The sequence below is a fragment of the Odocoileus virginianus genome, chromosome 2, assembly GCF_023699985.2.
Source record: "Odocoileus virginianus isolate 20LAN1187 ecotype Illinois chromosome 2, Ovbor_1.2, whole genome shotgun sequence".
Lineage (NCBI taxonomy): Eukaryota > Metazoa > Chordata > Mammalia > Artiodactyla > Cervidae > Odocoileus > Odocoileus virginianus.
This window is the reverse complement of record NC_069675.1, coordinates 97,785,990-97,801,087: the sequence shown is the minus strand read 5'-3', so window position 1 is coordinate 97,801,087 and position 15,098 is coordinate 97,785,990. Positions and strand designations below refer to the sequence as shown.

At 52.6% G+C, this 15,098-nt stretch overlaps 1 protein-coding gene across 1 annotated transcript in view; it reads left to right on the top strand.

Moving 5' to 3' along the window:
• DDX31 (DEAD-box helicase 31) overlaps positions 1-11,972 on the top strand; it is a 73,373-nt gene extending 61,401 nt beyond the window's left edge. The window contains exon 20 of the mRNA XM_020910988.2: positions 11,296-11,972. Coding sequence (XP_020766647.2) covers positions 11,296-11,482 — 187 coding nt within the window. The 3' untranslated portion in view covers positions 11,483-11,972. The remainder of the gene's footprint in view (positions 1-11,295) is intronic.
• Positions 11,973-15,098: the final 3,126 nt, after the last annotated feature.

The window sequence follows — 15,098 nt, the reverse complement described above, 5'->3', positions numbered from 1 at the left end:
CTTTTTGCCACAAGTGACATTATTTCATTCTTTTTTATGGCTGAGTAATACTCCACTGTATATGTACCACATCTTCTTTATCCGTTCCTCTGTCAGTGGACACTTAGGCTGCTTCCATGTCTTGGCCATTGTGGATAGTGCTGCTATGAACATTAGGGTCCATGCATCTTTTTGAGTGAGAGTTTCCTCCCATTTTTCATCTTTAAAGGCCTTTGCTCTGTTCTTCTCTGTGATTCTCATTTGTTTAATAATTGTTAATAACCTGCAAGAATTACCATGTTGAATACACTCTGGTATGAGAAGCTCTTGGGGCTCAGATGGGAAAGAATCCACCTTGCCCCTGTCAGCTATCTCCCTGCCTTCCTCTTATTCCTTAAATGCTGGTCGTGTCATGCAGTGATGAAGAGCCTGGGTTTTGCCCACACAGACATCATGGTTGGATCACTTACCATTTCTGGGGATCAACCAATGATGAGTACAAAGCCTCGACGCTGTGTCTGAGACTGGGCTCAGGAGCACTTGTGGACATGCTGACCAGGACAGGAGCACTGGCTCTTCCTGCCAGCCTTCATGACACTTAAGTGTCCCTGGAACAGAGAGCATGAACGTGCCATTCACTGCCAACCTTTTAGCACCTTGAACTTTGCTTATTAGGAAGCACCTTGAAAACACGAGCTGGTGCCTCCAAGACAAACATGAAGACACTGCAGCTGCATCTCCCTGCAAAGCAATATTCTCCTCGTTAGGAGCAGCCTGCCTGCCAGTTTTTATGTGGCATTTACAACCTCCCTAATATCACTTAATTAGCTGAAGGCAATCCTGGAATCTTGCCCACTGTGAGATTTCTCTCCCTTTCGTGGAGCCAGTCGTCATTCTGTCAGAAGACAGATCGGCCAGACATGGGCGCAGAGGCTGGACCAGCCCCGCTTGGATGCACGGGGTATCTCTATGCCCCCAGTCTCAGGGCAGTGTCCTGCTCTGCCGACCCGTCTCCTGGCGCCTCTGGCCTCCTGGCGGTGATCAGTGTCCGCCTTTAGCTCCCCAGCCCTGGCCTCATCCCCACAACTGCACTTCTGGAGCTGTCTGCTGATGAGTCTTCTGCATCCACTCTGCTCCCTGCTGACCGGGGCTCCCCTCACTGCTTCCGGTCATTCGGTGAGGTCTCCTTACTCTCGTGATGAAAACATACCCTCACTTCCCGCAGCCTGGCTGACACCCCTGCTCCCTCGTGTTCCTCTTGGGCCTTTGCCCAGCGTGCTGTGGGCCTGGGCCTCTCCCCTCTCCTCTTTGTCTTTGGGCCTTCATCCCTCCTGCAGGGAAGCCTTCTCTGGCCCTCCTGCCTGGGTGGACACCTCACCATCCCTCAACACACTGCTGTGGCCACAGCCATCTGCTGTCTGTGGTGTCTGCGTGTGTGGGTTGAGTCTGCTGCTCCTCTGCCTCCATGTAGCTCAGGGTGGAAGCTCTGTCTGGTTTTCCTCATCGCAGCCCCAGCACTGACCTGACACATAGTAGGCACTCGGGAAGTATTTTCGAATAGATGACTGGAACATCAGAGCCTGCCGTCATCCTGAGAGGCAGACACAAAGGGAAGAGAAAAGAGGAATTGTTGCATGGGAACCAGGCCAATGCCTCCCAGCAAACAGCAAATCCTACTTTCTGGAGCCGACCACTCCTTGGCTAGTCTGTCCTGAGAGAACAAGCATGCAGTCATTTTCCTCATGGCATGAAGCAGTCCCGAGAAGAACCAAGCCTCTGGCCCTGTTTGCCCGATGTCACAGTGGAGGAGGCATGGGGACTGACCTGCAGAATGTGGAGACGAGTGGGTTTGCAATGGGGGCCTCCACCAGCCTGGACAAGACCAGAGCAGATGCCCCGTGGAGGGTCAGTTTGCTGGACCTTAGCCTGAAGGAAGTCTGGAATCCTAAAGAATGAGATGGAAGTGTCCCTGAACTTGACTGCCAAACCTGGAACATCTAGACCACGTCAGTCCCTGGGAACCTGGAAGAGTGTGTTCTCAGAGCAGGTGATGGGGTGTCCTCAACACAGGAGGGCAGTGAGGAGTTCGTCGCATGAACTTGTGGTTTGAAGATGAGTTAGAATTAAGATTTTAAATTCTTGCGCTCTAGAATCACTGTGGACAGTGACTGCAGCCATGAAATTAAAAGACACTTGCTTCTTGAAGGACAGCTATCACAAACATAGACAGTGTATCAAAAAGTAGAGACATTACTTTGCTGACAAAGGTTCGTATAGTCAAAGCTATGATTTTTCCAGTCCAGTGGTCATGTATGGGTGTGAAAGTTGGACCATAAAGAAGGCTGAGTGCCAAAGAATAGATGCTTTCAAATTGTGGTGCTAGAGGAGAGTTGAAAGTCCTTTGGATAGCAAGGAGATTAAATTAGTCAATCCTAAAGGAAATCAACCCTGATTGTTCATTGGAAGGATTGATGCTGAAGCTGAAGTTTTAGTGTTTTGGCCACCTGATGCCAAGACCTGACTGGAAAAGGCCCTGATGCTGGGAAAGATTGAGGGCAGAAGGAGAAGAGGGCGACAGAGGATGAGATGATTAGATAGCATCACCAAGTCAGTGAACCTGAATTTGAGCGAACTCTGGGAGATGGTAAAAGACAGGGAAGCCTGGTGTGCTGCAGTCCATGGGGACGCAGAGTCGGGCACAACTTAGTGACTCAACAACAGGGATTAAAAGAGAATTTTCACGTAGAACCTGGGTAAGCTGCACAGGGTGTAAACAAGAGTATATTCTCCTGGCCTCTGTGTCAAGGGCAGCCTTGAAGCCTACACTGGATTGTCTCTCTGGGACATTTGTATGAAGAAGAAGCGTCCAGACCGGGACACAGGGCAGGACCAGTGCTGTGATCAGTGGCTGGGTCTCTTCTGGGAGGAGAACCCGGGTACTCCATGGTCGCTTGGGGATGATGTGTTTACTGAGTCCCTGGTCATGTTCACAGTTCTGCCCTGGCTCTGCAGAAAGCTGACCCTCCTGCTCACACAGCACCCTGGCGCAGCTGTCGGCCACTCCCTGCCCTCCGCCACAACCAAGCTCCATGTGATGACAGCCCTGCACATGAGCCCCTTTGCATCTGGCCCTTGCTTCTACCCCTGTTTTTTCCTACCTGACACCATGCAATTACCAGCTCTCTGCCTCCTCGTGGAGCACATGCCCCCTCTTCCCCACCTGGCTAATGAGGCGATTAGTGGGATTTCCCAGTGACCCTGCACTTCCTCCACACCTGGGTCACCTGCAGACTGCAGGAACCAAGGGCGCACTTTGAGGCGAGCAGTCTGGACTGACAGCAAAGAGCAGGAGCCCAGCCCGCCTCTCCCAGGAGGCTGCTGGGAGGATCGCCTTCACTGTTGGCCCCTTCCTGGCGCAGGAATCAGATGTGGCCGGCCCAGCACGCATCAGCAGACGCCAGATGAGCCCTCCGTCGCCTTGTCCTGGCTGGTGGCTCCCTTAGTTCAGACCGATGGATGAGTCAGGAGCGAGCACGCTGGTCCCCCGGTTCTCCACGTGCTGCTCACACAGCTTCCGTTCCCCTGAAGGCGGCCACTCCCCTCCTCTCGCCTGTCCCCACGTTCCTCGGGCTCCTTCACGTCTCCAACCCTCTATGTCCTCTCTGCTTTTATGACCCAGAGCCTTTCCATCTGGTTAGGACCCACACGAAACGCCTCCAGGTCTTTTTCAGAGGTGATCTGCATTGTGGTCCTGAGTTTCTGGCAGCAGTCTGAAGTGTAGAGGGATGTCTTACCCACTGAATAGCCCAGGAGGGGGACATGGTTTGAGAACCAACATTGCGGGGTGTGGTGTGTGGCTCTTTGCCTGTGAGTTTTCTGTTCTTGGCTGGTGGCAGCAGCATTTCTCCCAAGGGCACGTATGTGCCCTTGGCTGTGTGGAGTCTGTGTGCGTGGTCTCAGAGACATCACCAGGCCCCTGCTCCAGGCTGGATCCCCAGTAACTAGCTGGTGAGGAAGGGGAGGTGCCCGGGCACGTGGCCCCGATTCTGGGTGATCCCGGAGCCCACCTGGTGCTTCGCTGCCTTGCATGCACCCTCAAGAGGCTTCTGGCTTCTGGAGTCAGTATTGGGCTGAGTAACGGGTAGATGGATTCTGTGAAGGGTGTTTTTTACATGTGAACAGATAATTCTCTGTGTAACAGGAGAAGCAGACTTAGAGCAGGAGGTGTTTTTTGCCTGTGTGGAAGGACTTGATTTGAAGCCAGCAGAGCAGCAAACCCCCCTGGAGTGGGTTGGAGAAGCTTTCTGCTCCTGGGACAGATCTTTGAGAAGAGACAGCTGCGGGCAAGATGTGGGTCCGACTTTTTCTCTCGTTTCCTTCCCACTCTAGGCAGAGGGTGCAGGGGGAAGGGGCCGAGACTTGGCTGATCAGGTCGTGTGAAGTGTGGGGAGAGATGGCGGACGTGCAGCACCCAGCTGGGCTGGAGTCGTTGTCCAGTGAATGTTCCTTCCCCCGCCCGCTTCTCTCTGAGCCTGTGAACAGAAAGTGCAAGCTTCGCAGGCGCCTCCTGAACGCTCCCGCCCGCCCGAGCCCTGTGCCGCCGGTCACAGAGCTCCTTGGTCTTCTCTAAGGCCTGTGTTTGCTAGGTCCTGGTGGAGGTGGGGTGCTCACAGCCTCCTGGGTGGGCCCTGCTCACTAGCAGGGGCTCCTGAAATAAGCCCAAAGTGACCATTTTCATCTTCCACCCTTTAGTCTCTGAGGTTGAAATGCCGAATGTGCGTGATTTACAAACAGAACAGTACAGGGTGGTGTTCTCATGGATCAAAGCCGCGCCGGGTCCACTTGACAGCGCGTCAGGTATCTGGTGACGCCCCTCGTCTCCTTTCTCCTTGCTGCTGATAATAATAATAGTCAACACTTTGCGAGTGCCTTCACGATAGGTTCTCTGATACTTTGATTTGTTAGTTTGTTTCATCCTTTGAAAGCGAGCAGACTGGCGCTGGGAGAACTAGGTACCTTGGCCAGACTCAGAGAGTAGGCTCCACAGCCTCTGCAGGACGGGACTGGGTCCTCCCCCACCCGAGGTGGCCCTGCCCTGGCGGCCGGGCCCAGGCCGCGCTGCCCCAGCGCCTCCAGCTGCCCCACGCCCAGCCCGGCATCTGGGTGGCTTTTCTCTCCACCCAGGTTCTTTTAAAAATCTGGCTCATCCAGCTGCCTAAACGTGCAGTAGAGACCGGCCAGCCCAGAGAGGAGGGCGGTTATGCATGTCACCACAGCCAGTGGTGGCAGCAGGGGTCACGGCTGCCACCCATGTGGCACTCAGCCCCAGCCGGACTCACATAGAGCCATGGGTCTCCTCCTCTGGCCCTCCGTGTCCTCAGGTACCAGCCCTCCCCAGTGTGGGGCAAGGTGGTGATTCACACCCACCTCCTGGCCTCACACTGGAGCTTCTCCCATCCTTGGCATCAGGTGAGCCCGCAATTCAGGTGGAAACTCCTGGCAGCTGAGCCCCTGCCTGTGTGCAGGTGTGACGATCCAGACCACCCTCCTTCTCTCCCCCATCAGCAAGCCCTCCAGTGGCCCCAGTCCAGGGTCACCTTTCAGCGAGCCCATCCTTCTGGCCTGCTGGGGTATGGTGGGTGTCCTGCTGCCCGTTGTGTTAGCTGTCCCTGCTGGCTTCTTGTCTGCAGGTGTGATAAACACGCCTCGTAATGTCATGCAAGTCACCGATAATAGTGTCGAGCAGGACAGGCCCAGAGGGACTGGCGCCGGAATCCTGCCCCAAGCTCATCCGTCTCAGTCAGTGTTCACAGGATGCAGTCACACCAGTTCCAAAAACGGCATCATTTCCATGTCCAGCCTGTGTGTCTCTATCTTGACAGTTTCACAAAGAATTAGACTTTATAAAGCGCTCTTTGTTTTCCCTTCATGTAACCCCTGCCCCACCCCGTGGAGGCCCTTCCTGACGTGTAAGACATCTCAGCTTAGAGGAAGCCGCCGACTCTAGAGGGTCGTCAGGGGAGGGCACTCTGGGCTCCAGCAGGACCGTCAGAGTCCTCGGCCTGCATCCTGTTGGGACCCATGGCAAGTTTCTGGCACTCAGGTAACCCCAAAGCTCCACGCATTTCTGGGGTTCTCACTCAGGGCTCTCAGACCCCAGCTGTCTCTGGGCTTTGTCTCTCCCCTCTTCCAGCACGGCGCCTCTCCAGGCAGCAGGGCAGGCCAACATCTCCCCGCTGGTCACCTGGGACCTACACGGCCTGACGCCCGCCCACCTCGGCTCCTCACGGGGGCTGGTCCTCAGGTGAGGCCAAGACCCACCTTTCCTCCATCTCTGTGTCCACGAGCCACTCAGGCTCTTTGCTGGGATAGCACGCACTGCTCTAACAGGGCTCCCCGGAACACAATGTCTTCTGGGGCCCTAGGAGTTTTACAGACGTTCGAGTTGGTTTGATTCTAAGATACCGCAGAGAAGGCATCCTCAAGACAGGCTGCCCACCAGTGCTTGTCTGCCGAAACAGCAGCCGGGGTTAAGGAGCCCTGATGTACTTCCTTCCTCTTCCATGGCTGTCAGAGATCTGACAGCATGCGTCCCTTCAGTGGGTTGACCTTCCCATCCACACTAGCGGGTTCTGTTCCTAAACGACTTTGTTGCACATGGAGGACGGCATGTCACCTTCTACCTGGAGTTATCAGTCACTCTCACTGTCACCCGAGAGCCACCTGAACCCCTTCTGATTCGAGGCCTTTATTCATCTGCAAGGGCCGGGGCCAGGCGGGAGGGTGCAAACCTGGAGGCGGCCTCAGGCCTTCTTTTCAGTGGCTATGATTTGACTTGCTTTCATATTTAAATTTGCTGAACACCCCAATAGTTCTTATTCGCTTGTATGTTAATATGTTTGGTGGACCTATTAACTGGCCACCTTGTCATCATCACCATCACCATTATCATGTACTCTCTAAATATGGCCAGCAAAAAGTGTTCTGAACGTCTGAAGGAATGTTCTAGAGGTAGATTTCAAGACCATGGGGGAAAGAGTTCTTGTTCAGTGACTGGGATAACTGGATAACTCTTGTGAAGAAAAGGTTGAATTTGCCACATCCTACCATAAACCAGAACAAAATCTAGATAGAGTTGAAGCAGTAGTAGCAGGCTGAAAGAACATTGTTGTTGTTCAGCTGGTAAGTCGTGGCCCACTCTTCAAGACCCCACGGACTGCAGCACGCCAGGCCTCCCTGTTTGTCACCAACTCCCGAAGTCTGTTCAAACTCGTGTCCGTTGAGTCGCTGATGCCATCCAACCATCTCATCCTCTGTCGTCCCCTTCTCCTTTTGCCTTCAGTCTTTGCCAGCGTCAGGGTTTTTTCCAGTGAGTCGGCTCTTCACATCAGGTGGCCAAAGTATCGGAGCTTCAGCATCAGTCCTTCCAATGAATATTCAGGGTTGATTTTTGGGATTGACTAGTTTGATCTCCTTTCAAGAAAGACAGTATACTTGAATATTTTTAAAAAGCTGGAATGAGGAAGATTTTTCTAAGCATGATCCTAAAGCTGTAAAATGTAAAATATTGAGAGGCTAGACAATACATAAAAATGCATCTGTTATCCTCTGATATAATTTACAGTTCTGTCCTGCAAAAGCTTGCCATGTGTTAGACTGACTTTTTACCTAGGATGGTTGTCTCTGAATTTATTGGTGACGTTGGGAGAAGGTCCTGAGAGCTTTCTTTTTCAGTGGTCATCCTCCCAGGCGTATTGATTTCCTAATTAGGCTGCAATTTCACCTCATTGGCAGTGGAAGTGGCATCTGCCTGTCCTGCTGGGTAATCCAGCCTGGTAACCGAGGGGGGGTTATCCAGCCTTCACTACAAGGGAGTTCCCTGTGGTTAGATAAACTGATCTGTTGCTTGGTAACTACGGGATTACTCCGGTGGATGCTCAGGATGCCCACTTGAGAGGGGCTTGCGTATTTGGAGGGCAAGGAGGGCAAGAAAGTTGGCAATTTTCTGGGAGAACTGCAGCTTGGCAGGAGAAGGAGCTGAGGCCCCATGCACCCGTCGTTTCATCTTCCCATCTGTACTTCGTCCGTTCGGGTGCTGGGCCCCAGAACAAAGGAAAAGCAGGCGGCAAGCTGGCTGAGTGAAAGGAGGGTCCCGTCAGGGTGTCAGCAGGGGGAACCTGTGCAGGGCTGACCCTGAGGCCCTTCCTCCCGCAGAAGAGGTCCGGGCCTGGAAGGCAGGACCCCCTGTTTGCTCTCTGGACTGTCTCTCAAGAGCTGGAGTTTGGGTCTCAAGTCGGAAGAATAGTGATTAGAGTAAAATCGTAAAATTCTTAGGAAATGTTGAAAACATAACCTCAAGACTAGCACATCCAGCTTTCTGCCAGCATTCTCTGCCTTAGTCAGGGTAGACTCGGAGACCCTGAGAAATGTTCCTCATCAAGGCACAGCCCACCCACCAGAGGTCACCATCCACAGCCCCAGGCCTGGATCAAGGGCAAGAGCCACCCCCCAGAGGTCACCTTCCCAGCCCAGGCCTGGCTGAGTTTGTCAGCCAGGAAGGACCAATCTCCCATGACTCGGAGGTAGACTGAGGGGGGTCCCAGGGGGCGGTGTGTGTATACAGTTATGCATCACATTCTCTGTGTGTGTGTGTATACACTGGCACATCGCACGCATGTGTGTACAGTTAATGTGTCACTGTGTGTGTACACACTGGTACATCGCGTGCATGTGTGTGTGTGTACAGTTTCGTGTCACACTGTGTATACACTGGTACATCGCACGCGTGTGTGTGTACAGTTTTGCATCACCGTGTGTGTGTACACACTGGTACATCGCACACGTGTGTGTGTGCACACTGGTGCACCGCCCGTCTCGCCATGCCCTTCGACACCGGGTCTGAGCCCAGCGGCCTGAACACAGGCAGCTGCCACGCACCGGGCTGGACGCAGGCCGCGTTCCTGCTCTGTGCCCACGCTGTTGGCAGTTGGTGCATCAGTGCCCAGTCAGATGCCGGTTATTTATGTCGCCTTAGCAGTGGCACGAGTCAGCATCGGAGCGGTAGCGCTTAGGCTGCTGGGAGGATATTTTGACTGAACTTTTGCATATTTTGAAACTCGGGTTGTTACATTTAAAATTATACATGATGTGAATACCTGGCTTCAAACAAGAAGGGGAGAAAAAGCATTCCTTCTTGTCAGAACCTTTCCAGTCTGTCTGACATGTCACCTGACTAAAAATAAACTGCACGCCCGGGAACTGGCAGCATTCCGTTTGGAACACGCTGGGCGCATTCAGCTGCAGGCCGATCTCCCGCTCAGTGCCACCCGCACATGAGCCCTGAGCATGGACGAACCTCCACCAGGGCCCGGGAGGTTAGAGCCACTGCCCGTCTGAAAGGGTGAGCCTGGCGCTGATGTCAAGGCCCGAGAGTCGGTCCCAGCTCCGGTGCGGCCTGGCGGGAGTCGCTTGGCCTCTCTGGGTTTCAGCTGCCCTGGTTTTAACTGCGGTTGTCTGCAGCTTACGTGCCAGCCACCAGCCAGCACTCCATGTCTTATTCTCTTTCATGTTCACAAAGCCTGTGAACTACATTCCAAGGATCGTCCCCACTTTTCAGATGCAGAAGCCCGAGTCCCCCATCACCGTCATTCAGCTAGTGAGTGACAGAGCAGGGTTCCAGCCCTGGTCCCCCCTTCATGCTGCAGCTCTCCCCTCACAGCTCCCTCTGTCATCCGGCCTCTGCCCGCATTGCCCCACTGAAACATTCCTGTGAGACGTGAAGGCCTCCTCCGTGTCAAACGTGGTGGTTTGTCATCCCTGATCCCACTGGGCCCTCCTGCCCGCCCAATGGTTCCATTCCGGACCAGCTTCTGGTGGGAAGAGCTCAGGCTTGAGTCCACAGCCCGTGTTTGCATCTGGCTTATGCTCTTGGGAGGTGGATGGTCTTGGGGCGGCTGCTTCTCTTCCTCTGGTCTTGGCTTCCTCATCTGTAGTTGAGACTGTGATCGAGCCTGCCTTGTGGAGTGACAGTCCTCCCCCGCCATCTCTGAGCTCCTCGCCAGGCCCTGTCCTGCACTGACACACACCCATGTTACGGCAGACGCCTGACCTTAACCATAGGGCACTGTTATCCCCTGGCCTCAAGAGTCTGCTTCCCAGCACAGGTTGGCTTTGCATTCCTCCCCGTTGGTGACAGTGGAAACCACTGTGTGGCTGACATGGATTAGCCCCACCGTCGCATGTACCCCACCCTCCGCAGTGTGAGTGTAACCTGGTTACAGACTTTCTAATCACATTGCCGGCACAGTGTTAGTCTCATCGTTACTTTCTGGGCTTTGAAGGAGTTTTGTTTTACTTCTTTTCAGTCTGATGTATCCTCTGATTTTACAGCAGAGGGAATGCTGTCGACGCAGATAGCAGAGGGTAGCATCTGCCTTCTGTAAGAGCCCAAGCCGTTGCCACCTCAGGGTTGAAGGCATTGCGGGCACAGCAAGATGGATCCTCTGGTGATGACCCTGTTGTTTTGGATAAAATCCTGTCTTAAGAAGCATTATTTTACTCTTCAGTTTTCATAATCATTTTTTCTGTGTACGATTGAACTTCTACAAATTTCCCCCTCTGATCTTCTGATCAAATAAATGATGAAGCGGCTGCCTTTTGAAACCAGTTACTAGGATTCACCATCTGACATTGATTTTCAGGCTTCGGCACCTTCCGTGCGGGTTGGGTCCATCCCCAGCACAGATGCCGTGCCGCCGTCTGCCCGGGCACACCTGGGTGCGGGGCTTTTATGGTCAGAAATGATTTTTATTACCAAAGGCTCTGCAGTCAGGGAGGAGGTGTCGGTGGCAGACACCGCAGCCCCCGCCGGCCTCCCAGGCAGGTCCCCAGGAGGCAGCCGAGGGCAGGGGGCTCCCAGGAGCCACTCCCAGGCACCGGCGTGCAGTGTTGTGAGTTTCAGGGTGGGTTTCCCCCCATCCTTTGGCAAACTGCTGTATCATACACCTCATTTGCCATCAGAGTATGTGTGTGTTTCATTCTTTTCTTTCCGTGAAAACAACACAGAACAAAGCCTCACTTTTAAAAATGCCATGATATTTTGCCATCGTTATGAAAATCTGTCAGCAGCGTATCTAATCTTGCGGTGCATAGAATATCAAAACAAGCGCTATTGAAGGGATTGTACTTCTGTTAATACAAAAATGTCAGTTCCGCACTCTTGGAACCAGCTGCCATCCGCCTCTTCCCAAATGGAGAAGGAAAAAATAATAATAAAGTTTCCTTTCCTCCCCCCCCCCCACTGTCACTGCTCCTCAGGCCTGACCTTCAGAGGAAGAAGACCCAGAGTAAGCAGCGCCTTGCTGAAATCTTGCGTTCCGAATACGCCAGCGGAATGGAGACCGGCAGTGCCAAGGTCAGGAAGCAGAACACGCGCTCGGGGCCCAGCCAGCCCCGAGGCACCGCCCGAAACCCGGGCCCAGCCTCTGCTGAGGGAACAGATTAAAACCACCCCCTCACTGCCCCCAGGCCTCCCGGAAGGACAGGGAGACGTCCCAGAAAGTATGTTAACCTCTGCCTGCACAGGACGGGGCCTCAGGGTGGACCCTGGAGCCCCGTGAGACCTGAGGGTGCCACCGCCACCCCCTGCTGACCCCCGTCCCTGCGGGGGCGGGGGTCAGCACGGGGTGGATTATCTGATTAACCTGCCTTGTGTAAGACCCCTCTCAGATGTATTCCATCACTGCCCGTAGATCACATGAGCACTTAATCACTTAATGTAAATCCTGACGTCCTGCGGCACCCACCAGGAGGGGATCCTGCCTGGTGATGCCGTTCTGAAGAAGTTTCACCTTTCACTTTAAGCTACTCTCTACACGTATGTTAGCCTGAATTTTGTAAAACAGGATTTTAAAAACTGGAATTGGTAAAGAGAAAAGACTATCAGATCGTTTTCTTGATGTATACAAATGCTTTATTAAAAAGGACCAAATGAGCGTTTGGTGTGGGTCACAAATGCCTTCGGGGGTCTCAGTTCCCGCATATGCACTCACCTGCGATGCTCTGTCCTTGTCAAGGGGAAAACGTACTTTCTTGGGGCTAATTGATTTACCGTTGCCTTTTTCTAGTTTGCCTTTGAAGTCAAAAGGCACCAATGTCCTGAGCATTTTCTCCCATCTTGAGTTCCAGAAAGGCTCGGGGTCTGTATTGTGGCCCAGGCCACAGCTGCCCCTCCCCCGTTGTGTTTTCTGGGAGGTCTGAAAGAGAACCCCCCAGGGCGTATTGATTTCCCAATAAATGTAAGACTTGGACGCGGGGTGACTCCAGAGTGGCCCGCGGGAGAGGGGAAGCAGAGCCTCCTGGCCCCTCCCTGTCCCTGGGCAGTGTGCCCTTCTCTCCGCCTCTCCTCTTGTTCTCAGCTCCCCAGTCTCTGAAGTTACTACCACGGGTGTGGAGGTCCCCCTTCAGTAACCCCTCCAGAGCCACGTGAGCTCAAGGACCCGGCGAGGACCGTGAGAGTTACCCAGGCAAAAGCAGTCTGCGGGGCCCATGGGGAGCGGAGAGGCTTCCTGGCCTCTATCCCTCAGGCGTAAGGTGAACATAGGTGGATGTCACACCAGAAGGGACGTGTCCTGAAGGTGAGGGTGAGTTTCATAAGCCCTGGCCCACCAGTGCAGGGAAAATGTGACCTCAGAGACTTGGCCATCACATTGGAATTAATCTGTAACAATGATGATAAATAAATACACCTGCAGCACACTCAGTACTGACTCTGGGTAAATCTGCCACCTACTTTTTATTTCCATATGTGAGGGTCCACAAGATTGGGACGAGAAAAGGCGGGATCAAACTTTGTCAACAAAACCCAGCAGTGTGAGAGAGGATTAATGCCAGTGATCTGGAATGATCAAAGAGAAACCCTGCTTTCCCTGCCTGTCCCCCCCCCCCCCCAAAGTACTCGTATTCCATGAAAGGAGGAATCTGCAGAGTTCTGCATTCCTGGGAGCGGGCAGAAGTGCCAGGACCCTGCAAAGCATTTAAGTGACTAATTCTGAGATTGAAACTTCCTCTTCACGTGCTGAGACTTAAGTGAAGGTTTCTTGCCATGGATGCTGTCCGGGCCTGTTTCTAAGTAGAATCAATATATTACCCCCAGTTAATAAAGAAACATGGATTTAGCAGATTTAGGGGTAATATTATCTAAATTTAAATAACCTTAAAATAAATCTCTTTCTCTCTTATTACGGCTCTTGACACATTATACATTTCAGGCATCAATTAGGAAAGCTTTAGCCTAATTCCCCTGTACATTCCCTAATTTTGTGTGTATTTCTAATCCTGCCTCTTTCTCTAATTTCCCAAACTTACCTCTTTCTCTGTCTCATAAACCTGATCCCCATATTTAGAAGTCAGAGAATCTGGACATTTCGTGGAATGTTGCAGCGTAAAGCTTTTTTCCCTCGTGGGCTTATAAAATGCTCTTTTTGAATCCCAGACATCTTCATGTTTGCAACTCTTGTGGGCTGCACTTCTTCACAGGGGCCCCCATTCGCACGCACCAAAGGGCAGAGAGCCCTCGGTGAGTGATTAAGGAAGGCCGCGCCGATGCAATGCAAGCAGCATTTTCCACTTTCAGAGAAGCAGAGCCTACCGACTCTCAGCAAAGGACATTCTGACAAAGCCCAGTGGATTCCTTTGATTTTTTTTCTCCCCCCTGTGGTGAAGGGAGGTGAGATTTAGGGGAGAGAGAGGAGTCGATGAGAGCCCCTTAAGGCAGGTGTATCCAAACTGCTAGCACCCTTGGTACTTAGCACTTGAGCCCTTCGATGGAAAGTCAGCGGAAGCCAACTGTCGCTTCCAGGAGACAGAAATTTAATGCTTTTTTTTTTTTCCCACTGGAGAAGTTGCCCTCCTTGCAAAGGGCGCTCCCCTGGTCTTGTTAAATTGCCTGCATGACCACGACGCCTTATCTCTTAATCTGCTCCACCAGAGGAGGAGTTCAGAGCAAAGCCTTTCAGCGTGGAGGCGGCCGGGCACCCCTTAAAATCAGCTCGACTTCTCAAACAGGCTCAGAAGCCTCGCAACAAGACTGCTAGGGGAATCTCAACTTCTTTTCAACTGTTGCCCCTGCCCCCCTGGAGTCTAGGTTTATAAGGGAGGGTGGGAGTGGGTCGGGGGAGGCGCTGAGACGCTGCTTTCTCAGTGCCTCTCCTATTGTCTTGCCTGCTGGGGGGCTCACACATTCATTCATTTTTTTTTTTTTTTCTATCTTAAGGGAGAGTTCACCCAGCCCCCAGGGTTGGGAACAGAGAAACCGATTTAGCCTTCTAAATGGATGAAAACCGAAGCCCACCTCACTGCGGAGGTTGTAAAGTTATTATTACAGATGGGAAGTGCAGGACAATTTAAAATACTGTAATTATAAACTTGTCGGGGAGCCTTGTTCTTCATTAGTGTAAGATATGAAATCAGCTCGGAGGTACAAGGACAATTACATAGTTGGGAATGTGTCTTTGGTTTACACGGCCACTGTGTAAATGTAAGGGTGGTTGCTCCAGTCTATCTCCTTCCCTTGCACAAAATGAAAAGCACACCAGTGCAAGTTGTCCTTTGATAGATTTTTAATATGATTTTAAAGAGTTTTGTTTGGTCTCATTCTTATTCAATGAGATTAATTTAAAGCACTTATCCCCTGGGTTTAAGTCAATCCATGTAGGATTTGGGCAGGGTGTGTTGCATGGGGGTGGGGGGGGTTTTGTTTGCAGGAGGCTGTGAGAGACTTCTTTCCCACTTCATTAACCCGGAGTTGGGGACAGTCCCCCCTCGCTGCCCACCCCCCCCCCAAGCCAGAGCTGAGGATTTACCAACCCCCATTCACATGCAAAAGAACTCGAAAGCCGAGGGGCTCCTTGACTTAATTAGCTGCTGTGCTTTTGGCAAAATTAGAATAATACCCTCAGCACCCTAGGAGAGAAAAGGGGTGGTGAGAGGGTGCTGGCGGGGAGGCGGGAGGAAACAGTAGCAGAGGCCAGCGGAGGGGAGTCAAGAGTGGGATCCGAACCCCACCCCTCCTCCACCCGGCAGTCCTCTCCCAGAGCAGTCCCGCCACAAAACCGGAGGGC